This window comes from Rhinopithecus roxellana, chromosome 21 (assembly GCF_007565055.1).
Source record: "Rhinopithecus roxellana isolate Shanxi Qingling chromosome 21, ASM756505v1, whole genome shotgun sequence".
Classification (NCBI taxonomy): domain Eukaryota; kingdom Metazoa; phylum Chordata; class Mammalia; order Primates; family Cercopithecidae; genus Rhinopithecus; species Rhinopithecus roxellana.
In genome coordinates, this window is record NC_044569.1 from 28,622,523 (window position 1) to 28,637,544 (window position 15,022).

Below are 15,022 nucleotides of genomic sequence, written 5' to 3' on the forward strand. Positions count from 1 at the left end.
CAGCTTCTGGCAGCCCTTCTCATGAAGCCTGCTAAGGTTCTTCTCTGGTCTCATTTGTTTTCTTAAGTCATAGTAATTCTTCTGAAATTAGCTAGGATTTTGCTTCCTTAGAAAAACCTTTCCTGATCTACCTGAATAGATCATATAGCTGTTGCAGTTTTTGCAATTGTCTAGTTGTTCGTGAGATCATTTGATTAGTATCTCTATTGCATGTGACTAGGAGATGGATGAAGGATTGCATTACGTTTGCTAATTCATATAACCCTGCAACCTAGCACACTTTTCTCATACTAGGTCTTCAAAAACATTCATAAAAGGGATACATTTTTTAAAAGAATGAGGGATTTGTAGTTTAAGATGAGCAATACTTTATGTGCATGAGTCATCATACTAAAAATGCTTAAAAAATAAAGGTGAATGAGTTTTCATAGATGCACAAAGAGAGGGAAGCTAGAATCTAGAAGTCAGGATGAATGGATATCAAATACTCACATCATTGAGAGGCATAGACAGAGGGGAGTTTGACACACAGAAAAATGTAATTCTGGGCTTGAGAAATCAAGAAAGAACTTTAGAGACCTCCCCAGTCCTAAACTCTTTTCATGCTCTTACACTCCCTTTCCTCCCTTTGTTCACATTTTTGAAATTTCAGGAGGACAGATAAAAGATATAAGACAAATGAGAGGAAGGGAAATGAAAAGTGGGGTTTGTGCTCACTACAAAAGGATAAGACATAATAACCAAAGAGAACAAACACACAAGTGTAATTTTTTTTTTTTATTATTATACTTTAAGTTCTAGGGTATATGTGCATAACGTGCAGGTTTGTTACATATGTATACTTATGCCATGTTGGTGTGCTGCACCCATCAACTCGTCAGCACCCATCAATTCGTCATTTATATCATGTATAACTCCCAATGCAATCCCTCCCCCCTCCCCCCTCCCCATGATAGGCCCCGGTGTGTGATGTTCCCCTTCCCGAGTCCAAGTGATCTCATTGTTCAGTTCCCACCTATGAGTGAGAACATGCGGTGTTTGGTTTTCTCTTCTTGTGATAGTTTGCTAAGAATGATGGTTTCCAGCTGCATCCATGTCCCTACAAAGGACGCAAACTCATCCTTTTTTATGGCTGCATAGTATTCCATGGTGTATATGTGCCACATTTTCTTAATCCAGTCTGTCACAGATGGACATTTGGGTTGATTCCAAGTCTTTGCTATTGTGAATAGTGCTGCAATAAACATACTGTGTGCATGTGTCTTTGTAGTAGAATAATTTATAATCCTTTGGGTATATACCCAGTAGTGGGATGGCTGGGTCATATGGTACATCTAGTTCTAGATCCTTGAGGAATTGCCATACTGTTTTCCATAATGGTTGAACTAGTTTACAATCCCACCAACAATGTAAAAGTGTCAAGAGAAATCTTGATTTTTCTGTGACAAAAAACGTAGACTTGCAATTTCCAGACATCATTTTTATATGATCTATAGTATAAATAGTATGATCTATAGTATCTAGAGTATCAAATGCTGATTTGCTTTATCCAATATATGGCACAAAGTCTTCTTTATAATAGCTCATTTCTTCCACTGATATGAAGTCTATTTATTCTCTACTGTAAATGATAGTTTTGAAAACAAAACGTTTTTGGAGAAAGTGGTCCATATTCTTTTGAGAAAAGCCCCATGTTTCAGGAGAATTGTTTTGGAAGCTTGTTTACTGAAGTCATTCTGGCAACTGAATCCCTTCATTCAGATCACATAATGGATCGCTTTCAGAAAGTTAATGTGCCCGGGCAGTAATTGATGTGTCTTAGGAAAATGATGAATTCATCTAAAAGTTAAAGTTGATTTGAAGTTGATTCCTAATGAATTTGCATTAATGACAGTAATCCATATTCAAGGAATTACAATATGTTTATTTAATTTAGTAACTTTGATTTCGAAAATATTTTATTTCCAGTCAGTGGTTTAGCAGGCAAACCTATCCATTTGTTAAATTTTCCTGATATAGTATGTTGCTTTTCTTCCAAATCTTACTATTATTTATAAAATCATTCATTTAAGAATACACAGTTACATTTTTTACTGTTATGAAATAGAAATTATTATAGATAACATTATATTGAATCATTTCCTGTTTTTCTTTAACTGTTTACATAGCTTCAATAGCTGAAATACCCTATAAATTCTATTTATTAAATGTAGCTATTAATAAAAATTTATATTATTGTGGAGAGAATTTTGATATATGGAAAAATTCACATTTTTAAAATATAAAATGTGTTATATTTTGGTAATTAAATTGGAAAGCCGTTTCTTTCGAAGAATGCCCTGCTTGCAGTAAATGCTAGGCTACATGTAGGTCCTTCGTAAATTGATAATTTAGTTATTGCGTGAAATGTAGAAATACACCCATGATTTTGTGTACATTTTAAAGTGTATGGGTGGGATTGTATGGGTTGGATGGAATAAAGTTCTTTTGCAAAGTAATTGCTTAAGTTAACAGAGATAAAGAATCATAGTTTTAAAGTACCGTTTCTTAATGCCATGCAGAAAGCACGTGCTGAAAGATCCCTACTGGTTTGAAACAATCAATAAATTGCAAAAGTAGCATGACATTTATCCTAATGTAAAATGATTGTTCATACCTTCTCTCAAATCCATGCATACACAGAGAGAGAGAGAGAGAGAGAGAGAGAGAACTGACTTTTACAAATCTAGTTCTAAAATAGGAGAGTTATCCTTTTCCCTGTTTTATGATTCTCCACTGAAGCAAAGCTAAGTGGATAAGGTTTTGTATATAGGAAACATTATTACTAAGAATAAATTAGTGATAGGACATCCTTTTACTTTCATATTCTCTTAGCAATGACTGTTATGTTTTGCTAAAATCATGAATATTAAATCTCAGTCCCTACAACAATGTTTGGCACATCCTCATAACTGTGTGTCAAATGCATAAGTTTACGTATTGATGCTTCTATTATTACTATTTGAATTTAATTATGTGTCTAGATTTGTTTTCAACTCTTATACTTCCCTTTTGTTCGATCAGTAAGGCAAATGTAAGATTATTGGAAATTTATATTATCCTTTAAAATCTCCTTCATGTGTATCAAACAGATGATATGTTAACCCATATCCAATTAAAATAAAGATGCAAAGTTTGAAAATTTGAATCACTTATATTTAACAAACTATCATAGCATAAATTAAGACATGCATGAATGCCAGATATGAAATTATATATTTTTAATGTTTGATGTAACTAGCATACTAATAATCCACTATATTATTGCAAAATAATTTTGCAGTTCACATCACAGTTATTAGTCGACATAAATTAGCTTGATTTAAAGGAATGATGAGAGAAATAATTATTTACATTCTTATTTAAAAGGACATAAAACACTATGGTTGCGAAGGTTATTTAAAATTAAAAGTAAAATGCAAGTTTGAGTTAAAATCATAAGATTCGTGTAAAGTCAGATAACTTTAACAGATCTGAGCCATTCACTATTTTTTCCTTTTTCTTCTCTTTTTCATTAAAGTGAAATTACATAACATAAAATTAACCATTTTAAAGTGAGCATTTAGTGGCATTTAGTAGATTCGCAATGTTGTGGGACCGCTCTGTCTATTTAATTCTAAAGCATTTTCATCACCCTAAGAGGAAACCCAGTAAGCATGATGCAGTAACTCCTCATTCCTCCCTCCCCTAAGCTCCCAGCAACCGCACTTATGCTTTCTGTCATTGTGGATTTCTGGATATTTCATATAAATAGAATCATACAATATATAACCTTTTATATCTGGCTTTTTAAATTTATCATAATGTTTTCAAGGTTCATGCACATTGTAGCTTGCATCATTACTTCACACCTTTTTGGGTACTTCATTCCTTTTGGGCCTATCTGGTATTTGTTCATCTCTTCATCAGCTGGTGGATATTGAGTTGTTTCTACCTCTGGCTCTTTTGAATAGTGTTGCTGTAATCGTGAATGCACATGTATTATTTGAACACCTGTTTTCAATTATTTGGGGTATATATCTAGGTGTAAAGTTGCTGGGTCAGATGGTAATCCTATCTGTAACCTTTGGAGGAACCACCAAATTGTATTCCATAACAGCGGAACCCATTACCTTTTCGCCAGCAATATGTGAGGGTTTTTATTTCTCCACATCCTTGGCAACGCTTGTTCTTTTGTGTTTTTGTTTTGTTTTGTTTTGAATTACACTTATCCCAGTGGGTTTGGTTTCTCGTTGTGATTTTCCTTTGCATTTTCCCAATGACTAATAATGTTGAAGATATTTTCATGTGTTTATTGACCATTTGTATATCTTTTTGGCAGATATGTGTACTCAAACTCTTTGACTAATTTTAAATTGGGTTGTATGTATTTTTGTTGGAAAATTGTAAGAATTCTTTATATATTCTGGATACTCTACTCATATGTATGAAATGCAAACATTTTGTCCATTGTTTATGTCATAATATCACTTTCTTTTGATACATGCAGTTTTACATTTTGATGAATTCTATTTTTTTCTTTTGTTGTTTATGCCTCTGGTATCATATCTAAAGACCCATTGCTGAACCCAAGATTTTCCATGTTTATTTCTGATACTTTTATAGTTTTACCTGTCATATTTATACCATTAATCTATTTTGAGTAAATTTTTGTATGAGGTGCAAGAGAGAGAGATCCATATTCATCATTTTCCATGTAGATATCCAGTTGTGACTGCAGCGTTTTCTGAAGAAACTGTTTTTTTTTTTTTTTTTTTTGCCGCTGAATTGTCTTGGCATCCTCATCAAAAATCAATTATCCATATAGGTATGGTTTAACTCTCAACTATCAATTCTATTATTACGGTGAGAATGTTTATCTTCATGACAGTGCTATACTGTTTTGATTACTGTAAGTTTTGAAATTAGGAAGTGCGTGTCCTTCAACTTTGTTCTTTTTCAATATCATTTTGGATATTCAAGGCCTTTTGAAATTCCCTGTGAATCTGAGAATCAGCTTTTCCATTTTTGCAAAAAAAAAAAAAAATGCCATTGAAATTTTCAGGGACTTCATTGAATCTTTAGATTGCTTTTTAGAGTATTGGTATTTTAATGTTATGTATTCTTATCTGTGCATATATCTTTCCATATATTTGTGTCTTTTTATTTCAGCAATGTATTGTAGTTTTCAGTTGATAAGTCTTTAACCTCCTCAGTTAAATTTATTGCTATGTATTTTATTCTTTCAGATGTACTTAAAAGGGGATTTATTTTCTTAATTTTCTTTTTAGATTGCTTGTTGCTCATATAAAGAAGCACAACTAATTTTTGTGTGTTCATTTTGTTTCCTGCAACTTTGCTGAAGTTGTTTATTAGCTGTAGTAAATTTCTTGTTCTAGATTTGTTGGAGTTTTTTATGTATAAGATCATGTTATCTTATACATGTTTTACTTTATCCTTTGCAATTTGCATGTCTTTTACTTCTTTTTCTTGCCTAAGTGCTCTTACTAAAACTTCTAGTACAAAGTTAAACAGCAGTAATGGAAGCAGGCACCCTTGTCTTGTGGCTCATCTTAAGGGGAAAACTTTCAAACTTTTATCATTGATTATTAGGTTAGCTGCAGATATTTCATATGTCATTTGCTATGTTGAGAAAACTTTTCAACTTTTTTCTAATTTATTATTTTCTGTTTTTCCCCCCGATCAAGTATTGCATTTTGTCATATGCTTTTCTTCATCAACTGAGATGATCTATTTTTTCCTTCATTCTGTTAATGTGGTGTTTTATATGACTGATTTTATTATGTTGAACTACTCTTTCATTATAGAATAAACCCCATTTGGCCATAGTGTAAATTTTTCTTGATATGTTGTTGGATTCCCTTTTCCAGTATTGTGTATAGGATAGTTACATCTGTATTCATAAAGGATATTGGTGTGTAGTTTTCCTTTCTTGTGCTATCATGTCTAACTTGAGGTCAGGGTAATCCTAGACTTTAAAGGACAATAGAAACCCCACAAAGCTTTCCTGCCATATTTAAGTTGTCTTTTACTGATTCAGCGATTGCTTGGTTCCATGTACCTTTGACTGCTTTCTAGAGTTCTGACAAAGTGGATTGTGCTGTTTTTCTTGATTTTTTCAGCGTTTCTGTTGTGAGATGGACACTTGAAGCTGCCTACTCTGCCATTTTTGGTGACATCTCTTCACACCCATTATTGATCTTGGGAAATCTAGGCCAATGTTACTAAAGCTGCTGTATGCATTCTGTTTACTCTCACCATTAAAAAAAGATTTTAACCCAAATCTTAGTTAAATGACATTTTGAAATACATTTTTCTCTATTGGACTTCTTGAAAACATAGCATTCAGTATTAGAATAATAACAATTTATTACCATAAAAAATCAGTGTGATATTGATTTTCATCTTCAAACGTAAATAATATTAATGGTATTTGTTAAGAATACTGTAGTCAGTGAAAAAATTTAGCATTGGGTAATATACATGTGTGTACATATATTTTGGGTACTTACATATTAGGTTTTACTTAAATATATGGATTTATATGAGTGTACCAATGTGTATTATTACTCTCCAAAGTTTCAATTGTGTTTATGTGGCTCTTTGTGTACTGATCCAGATCAAATTTGTAGTATACCTTCTTTGGTTTGTTATCACTAAACATAAGGTAATGATTGGTAATTTAGCTTTCTTAAACTAGACTATCCACAGTGACTGGTTTTAACAAATTGTGTTTACTCCATCTATGTGATTCCAAAGACATAGTTTGGCATGGTGGGAAAAAAAAAAAAAAAAGAATGGCAGATGAAACACAAAAGGAAGGCAGGAAAGAAGAAAGAGAAAAAAAGGAAAACAAGAAGGAAGAAAGGGAGGAAGAAGAAAGCAAACACAGAAGAGTAAAGGAAAGAGGAACAAAAGAAAAATTAATGCAATTAGTTCTAGGTGGGAATGCATCATGGTATCTGTTTGCATAAATTAAGAGAAAAAAATAACAACGTCCTCTACTATTTTTATTTCAAACCAGTTATTTTTGTCAATGCATCCCTCCCCTCTCCAAACAACCCATGTTAAAGAAAGTTCTATATTCACTGTGAATTAGCCATTTTCATACAGGATCACCAGTAAAGACTGGCTGCTAGGAACTCAGATTCTACCCATAAGCATTTTCACATTTTCATTCACAAAGTAAAAGCATACACTTAAGTATGTGTTAGAAAGTATGTGTTAGATGTGGAAGCATCACAAAAGACCAGTAGAGAGATGTCATCATCAATTACTTTTTAAAAATAGGAATAGATCATGGATGAAAAGACTCTAACATTGAATCTACAAAGTATAATATTTTTGAGAAGCATACTTTTTTGAGGTTAATAAATTTAGTTTGGAATCAACCGTGAGAAGTCGAAAGACTGGCTGGCTATGTGCATATGATTTTGATAAACTAATTAAGGTGGTTATCACAATGACAGACTGAAAATACAACAGGATAAGATCACATATAGGGAGTAAAATTATATTTCATGTGATTTTAAAAATGCATCTGGACCTTAATAGCTTATTCTACTGCTTCATACTTGGAATGTAATTTTTGTCTGTATTTTATTCTAATTTTAAATAAGGCAGAATTACAGACATGCAAGATAAAAATCCTTTGGTGGCGGAATGCTGGCAAATAGATGACCTTTAATGAAATGTTTTATAAAAGAGATAGGAAGTTAGACTGGGCACGGTGGGTCACACCTGTAATCCCAGCACTTTGGGAGGATGAGTAGGAGGATCATGTGAGGCCCGATGAAATCATTTGACCAGCCTGGCCAACACGATGAAACACCATCTCTACTAAAAATACAAAAATTCACTGGGCACAGTGGTACGTGCCTGAAATCCTAGCTACTTCGGAGACTGAGGCCTGAGAATCCTTTCAATCTGGGTGGAGATTGCAGTGAGCTGAGATCACACCACTGCCCTCCAGCTTAGGCGACAGAGTGAGACTGTCAAAATAAATAAACAAGATGGGGAATTGGATAGATCAACAAAATCAATTAGGTATGAAAAGGGAGAGCAACTCTTTTTAGAATTTTTAGTTAGTACAGCAGAATTGGCAGATGTACACTAGTATTAAATATTTTGTGAAGTCTAGTTCATCATGGTAAGAAGACATTTTAAGGCATGACGGAATGATGTTATTTTATATCACCAACCTCCTCTAAAGTTACAAGGTTTTAATAATTGATTAGAGAAAATATGGGAACTCCCTCGGCCAAGAGGAGTTTCTAGTGTGACAGGTGTAGACAGGGTATAGGCTGAGGACACACAGCACATTTGACTCCTGATAAAGTAAGTTGCCTTTTACCTCTAAGGGAAACAAGACTAGTTCTACTGAAGAAGTAGTTAATTCTTAGTTCTAGAATTCTAATTTAAAAAGCAACTCATGAAGTCAACAATTGCCTCTTTATTCACATTATATTGTTTTCAGTGCCGTGTTTGACTTCCTCTGAATTCTTTCTTTTTTAGGCATTACATTCTCTGTCAGCCAGGATGAGAACCAATGGCTTAAGGCTTCAGTCTGAAGATGAAAAATAAAAAATAAGCCCTGGGAATGGCTGTCACTAAAAAGTGAAAAAAAAAAAAAACAAAAAAAAAAAAAACAGATGTTAGTGAGGTTGTGAAATAAAAGGAATGCTTATACACTGTTGGTGGGAATGTAAATGAGCTCAACTGTTGTGGAAAGCAGTGCGGTGATTCCTCAAAGACTGAAAAACAGAACTGCCATTCAACCCAGCAGTCCCATTACCAGGTGCATACCCAAAGGAATATAAATCATTTTGTCATAAAGACACATACATCTGTTCATTGCAGCACTATTCCCAACAGCAAAGACGTGGAATCAACCTAAATGCCCATCAACAGTAAACTGGATAAAGAAAAGATGGTACATACACACCGTGGAATATTATGCAGCCACAAAAAAAAAAATAGGATTATGTACATTGCAAGCACACGCATAGTGTGGAGGCCGTTATCCTTAGCCAGCTAATGCAGGAACGGAAAACCAAATACCGCATGTTCTCACAAGCGGGAGTTAAATGATGAGAACACATGGACACATATGGAAGAACAACAGTCACTGGGGTCTACAGGAGGATGGTGAGTGGGAGGACGGAAAAGATAAGAAAAAGTATCTAATGGGTACTAGGCTTAATACCTGGGTGACAAAATAATTTGTACAGCAAACCCCCATGGTGTGAATTTACCTACATTTACCTACCCCTGAACATGACAAAAATAAAAGTAAAAAAATTTAGCTCAGGGAACCAAAATGTCAGCATACATTTACTTAGAAATATGAATTTAACCAATACCGTTTTGATTTTGTAAAAGCTGTTACTGAACTCAAGAAAATATTTTGTGAATTTTTACAAGAACAGTAGCATGACACCAACCCAAATCACTACATTTGTTATTTTCCATGCTCAAAACAGTACATTTGTCTGACTTGTTCATATCATCTGGCTACTTGATTAAGGTAAATTTTGAGATTTGATCCTGGAGAGAAGAATTTTCTACAAAGTTAGTAAGGTCTATATAGTTTCAGTCCTGGGTTAGAAAAGAGCCACAGCCTCCTGATTCTATTAAAAATAACACTTTCTTGATGTATTTTGATAATCAGTAAAACACTACTCTGTAAGTACTGTTTTAGACAATTAGATATAAAGAAAACCATACATGAAAACATTCAAACTCTGTTTAATGCTTTTTACTCACTCACTGACAGTCCAGCCCAGTGGTTCCTAAAATGTAGTATCTAAACCAGCAACATTAGCAAATGCTAATTATCAGGCCCCATCTTAGGCCCTCTGAATCAGACACTTTAGGTGTGGGGCCCAGGAATCTGTTTTAGGAAGTTAGAACCTGACACAAACTAAAACTTAGAATCTAGCCTATGTATTTACATTGAACATAGTTATTTATATGATGACAATGTCTTTAAGGTGAGGATAGTATATACATTTTTTTGTCATTGTGTTGGTTGTTAAGAGGCAACTAATGCATGTGTGGTCCAACTTATAAGAGAAATGGGACCAGAGACTGGAAAGGAAAAGAAAAAGAATGAAGCCCTTATCCTAGGTTCATGCCTATTATTTGAGTGATTTTGGCCAAGTAATACTCTTTGTAATACACTTCAGCTTCCTAATTTCTAAACGCAGAGTTTGGAATAAATAGTTGAGATCCCCGTTACTCCAAAAGTCCATGATCTCATCACGTTTATCAAAATGTAGCTATGGAGTTAAAATAAATGTCACTAATTTGGGTTCGTGTGTACAATCCAGTATTTCCTTGGAATTTCAGTGTATTTTCACTAAAATGGCGATTGGCTTCCGATATAACTTATTGTACTCTTTCTGGTTGCTGGATTTATTTCTTTTTTAATTCACACAGTTGATTTTGATATGCTTGTTGACATAATTGAGAGATTTTTTATTTCCTATTTCTCTGTGACTGGCCATCACTTTCTGTTTCCCCATCATTTGATTATGCTTAATTAATGGCATTTAAATTCCCACAGCATTTGGCAGCCTTTCTAATTCCCTCTAAATTACAGAAAAACAAAGGAGAGAAAGCATCCGTACATTAGTAACTAGAAAGAATCATCTCTTTGCTTTTTGATGAACTTTTATTTAATTTTCCATTGCATGGTTAGTGTGTGTGTGTGTGTGTGTGTGTGTGTGTGTGTGTGTGTGTGTTCCTACTTTAAGACAAACCAGCCAGGCGTGGTGGCTCATGCCTATAATCCCAGCACTTTGGAAGGCCGAGGTGGGCAGATCACCTGTGGTCAGGAGTTCCAGACCAGCCTGGCCAACATGGTGAAACCCTTTGTCTACTAAAAACACACAAATTAGCCGGGCGTGGTGGCACACGCCTGTAATCCCAGGAAAATCACTTGAACCAGGGAGGCAGAGGTTGCAGTGAGCCGAGATCGTGCTACTGCACTCCAGCTTGGGCAACAGAGTGACACTCGGTCTCAAAAAAATAATAATAATAAAAATAAACTAATCAAACAGGAAGTCAATAAAGCTAAAGAAAGTGTGGTTCAACAGGAAGTCAATAAAGCTAAAGAAAGTGTAATTTTAAGTCACTTTCATACTTCACAGGCAGTTCTTATTCTATTATTCTGAAAACACATTCCTCCATGTATTTCCAGTATATGAATAAATTTACATACAGGGACAGTGCAATTTCATTAGATGTTTTTATCTCCTGCAGCAGTGTTTTTAAAAGTTGGATTGTGGTCCCTATCTCTGTCAGATAGGGTAGTTTCTGAAGTAAAACTTTGGAATTACTAGGCATGTAACTTGGGAAACAGGAGCACATATATTTTAAAACATAGGTAATTTTTATGTGCACCGTATTTGGAGGAAAATGACAAATCAACACCAATTTTCTCAAAATACATTATACTAACCTTTGCAATAACTGTAAAATATTTTAGGTTACAGTAGGTCCTCAAATAATGTCTTTCATCATAACAATGAGAGAAACAAAATCTATTCCTTGCTGGAGTCTCTATGTGGAGTTTGACACTCTCCCCATGTCAGAATGGGTTTTCTCCTGTTACTCCCGTTTCCTCCCACATCCCAAAGACGCATCTGCTAGGTGAATTGGCGTGTGTAAATGGTCCTAGGCTGAGTGAGTGTGGGTGTGTGAGTGGCCCTGCAATGGGATGCTGTCTTGTCCAGGTGGGTTCCCACTTGGTGCCCTGAGCTGCTGGGATAGACTCAGGCCACCTGTGACCCTGAACCAGAATAAACAGGTTGGAAACGGAATGAATACATATTATTGTAAAATAAAAATTTATAAAGCATGCAATCATCCTATGGAAACATTACAGTAAGCCATGCAATACAAAAGTGCTCAGCAAACTCGCCTTACATATGCTTGTTTTTGGATTGCATGGAGGCTAGAGGTGCTCCTGACAATCTTCAGTTTGGAAACATTTATTCCTTTTTTTTTTTTTTTTAAATCACACCACCGCTACAATCTCTGACCTCACTGCTTCACCAGAAATTGGATAAATAATTGTCTTGTTTTTATGAGTTATTCTTAAGTGTGTGTATAGCTCATACTCATTTCAGTGTTTAATATTAGAAGCATTTGTGGATTTTAATTTTTAAATTTGGTGACGTTTTTGTGACCAGAAACATGCCATAGGAACTCAACTCTCATTTATATCCATTAGCCAATAGTAAAATTGGTTTGTCATACATTGTTTCACATAAAGTCACAGTTTCCAAGAACCTATGGATGGCTTTAGGTGAGAACTTACTGTATTTCTGATTTGGGGACTACTGGAGAGAGAGAGAGAGAGACACAGAGAGACAAAGAGAGAGACAGAGAGAGAAACAGACAAAGAGAGAGAGACACACACACAGAGAATGAGTGAGAGAGAGAGAGAGAAACATTAATGAGGGCAGTGATTGAGATAAATATCTTTTGTTATTGGTAATCTCAAGTGATGTATTTTCGAGAATATTTTATATATCTTCTAGTTATATTTAAATAGATATCACAAATAAAGTATATTTTCCAATCTGCTGCATTCATGCTTGAACCTCTGTGCTGGAGGCAGGTTGGGGACTGTTTAGTGGCATTGGCCTTGACAGCATGTGCAAGGAGCAGCAAAATGTGAGAACTCTCCCATGCCAAGGTGAGGCAGGTGTGAGGAGCGGTAGCATATGGACGCATAATTAACTGGCTGGGTATGTATTACAAGAATAATTCTACCTTAAGCTAGTTAAAGTTAATTATCCTACCTTGCCTTATGCCAGATAGAATTAATTCATTTTTTCTAAATATATGGTTTATTTGGCACGATTTGGGTGAATGTAGTTGAGATGCTTTTTACCCATATTAATGAGCATATCATAATGAGTACTTTGTCCTTTGCCTGTATATACCATGTAGAAAAAAAGAAAATTTGAATTTACAGTATTTTTGAAATCCAAATGTGTCCTTTATTCAAAAATTATTTTAGTTGTAATGTTTTCTACTCTTTTTATTTGAGTGAATGTTAGCCTAACTTGGATTAGGTTAGTGCAAAAGTCATTGAGGTTTTTGCCATTTTTGCATCCGCCTAATACCATATGAGGAATGTCTCTTTCATTATTTCTTATAAGATGTGTCTTTTCCACTTTTTGCTTATTAGCATGTAACCCACTTTAAGGAAAAAAAATCAATTTCAGTCCATTTTCTATTTTAGTAGTTGTAAAGTATGAATGAAGATTTTTTTCAAACTAAGGTTAAGTGGTTTTCAGTTTTTTTCTATGACATACAGGCAGTATGAGTTTGCAAATGTTGCAGTTCCTCTCCTTGTTTAGTTCATGTGGATTTGAAATACGTAAATGACAGAGAACAAGGAATATTAAGACATATTTTTATAAAAGGTACGTGTTATCACATCTTATCTATTAGAGGTGTGAGAAATTTCATGTAAATTGTTAGTATCTATTCCTTCACTTGTTTATTCCTTTAGTCGACAAACATTTTCTTAATATTAGATCAGTTAGTTTGGTTGTAGATAATTATACACACACACACACACACACACACACACACACATATGCATCTATCTATCTATGCTATTACATATGTAATAGAAGGAATTTGGTGATTTGAAAGGACCAGCTTCTCCCTGGGCATGCTGACCAAACACCCAGTAGACTACCACAGCATGTGCCTAACTAAAGAATGGGCACCTCTGGGAAGTACAAGAAGATGCAGGGTTCAGGATGCCACTGTTCCATCGGCTCACTCCATGATCACTCAACCCTAGCTGAGGGTGACAAAGTTTCCCACAGAACTGGGCCTGCTAGCTCTGTATCTCCTTGTTGCCTCTTTCCCTTCTTTAATGAATTCCAAATCCAGATCTCTTTTTTCCAGCATCTAAATCAAACCTGCAGCTCTAGCTTCTGGGAAGTCAGGGAAATGCGGATGTTTCGTACTACGTGAGGGAATACTAGAAGGAAGCTGGAAAAGATGTTGAGATGTGTTTCAGGCACACACAGGGTAGATAGGGAATATAAGGTTGGCAAGATACACAATGTAACAGCTGTCCTCATGAGGCTTACAGTCAAGTGGAGAAGACTAAAGTCAATCAAATCATCAACAAAAAAGTCTCTTCAGGTGACTCTGTTCAATGTTACAAATTAGTACATTCGTTGCATTGCTTTCTCCTGGGAAATGATGACTCAGATTGAGGTCAGAAAGATAAAAGGAAATTGGTACCTGGGTAGACTGAATCAGGGCAAAGGGCTTCCCATGGTTTGCAGAGGCCCAAGGTCTGGATAGGAGCCCTGTGTGGCTGGAGAGAGGAGCAAATGCCAATGTGAACAGAGTGAGCCTGGGAGCACAGAGGTGCAGGCCCCAGCTGGAAATCAGTAGGAAGCAAGGGGATGACACAATTAGACAGGGATATTGAAATAACGGTTTTGCCTGGAATCAGGGCTCCAGGTAGAGAAGTGTGTTTCAACCTCCCATTGTTCATAGCTTTGTGCTCCTTTGTTTGGTTAACGTTTGTATCTTTTTGAGAAAACTGAATTTCTTGAAAACCACCATTTTTTTTTTTTTTTTTCTTTTTGGAGACAACTTTAAGTGTCTTGGGGTGAAGGGAGAGCAGCGGTTTGGAGGGAGAGCTGCTTGGAAGGTCAGTGAGGTTCTGGGGCTCCCCAGTCTGTGTTGACAGTGCCACAGTACCCTGGGCTGGTCATAGAATTTCCAGGAAGGATCTGATGATGGCTGATGAGACTGGGCAGTAGCTGTGCTCAGCATAGCTACATGTACTGTGGAAATTGAGGGAAAGGTGCAAAGAAAGGAGTCTTGCGATCTCTGAAATTAAACTGCTAACTCTTCCTCCGTTATACTTAGCTAGTGTAGCTAAGGAAATGTCATGTTATGACCTTTTCTGGTAGCTTTACCTTACATCCTG

The 15,022-nt window shown here is 35.3% G+C and overlaps 1 protein-coding gene across 4 annotated transcripts in view; it reads left to right on the forward strand.

The window, feature by feature from the left end:
* The window catches only part of CCDC102B (coiled-coil domain containing 102B), a 341,353-nt gene that overhangs the window by 191,167 nt on the left and 135,164 nt on the right, over positions 1 to 15,022 (forward strand). The window contains exon 7 of one of the 4 annotated variants that reach the window (XM_030925874.1): positions 8,554 to 8,672. The exons of 2 other annotated variants lie outside the window; for them this stretch is intronic. In XM_030925874.1, coding sequence (XP_030781734.1) covers positions 8,554 to 8,622 — 69 coding nt within the window. In that variant the 3' untranslated portion in view covers positions 8,623 to 8,672. Of the gene's footprint in view, positions 1 to 6,161; positions 6,274 to 8,553; positions 8,673 to 15,022 lie in introns of those variants that run through there. One more of the 4 variants, XM_030925875.1, reaches the window with a different exon arrangement.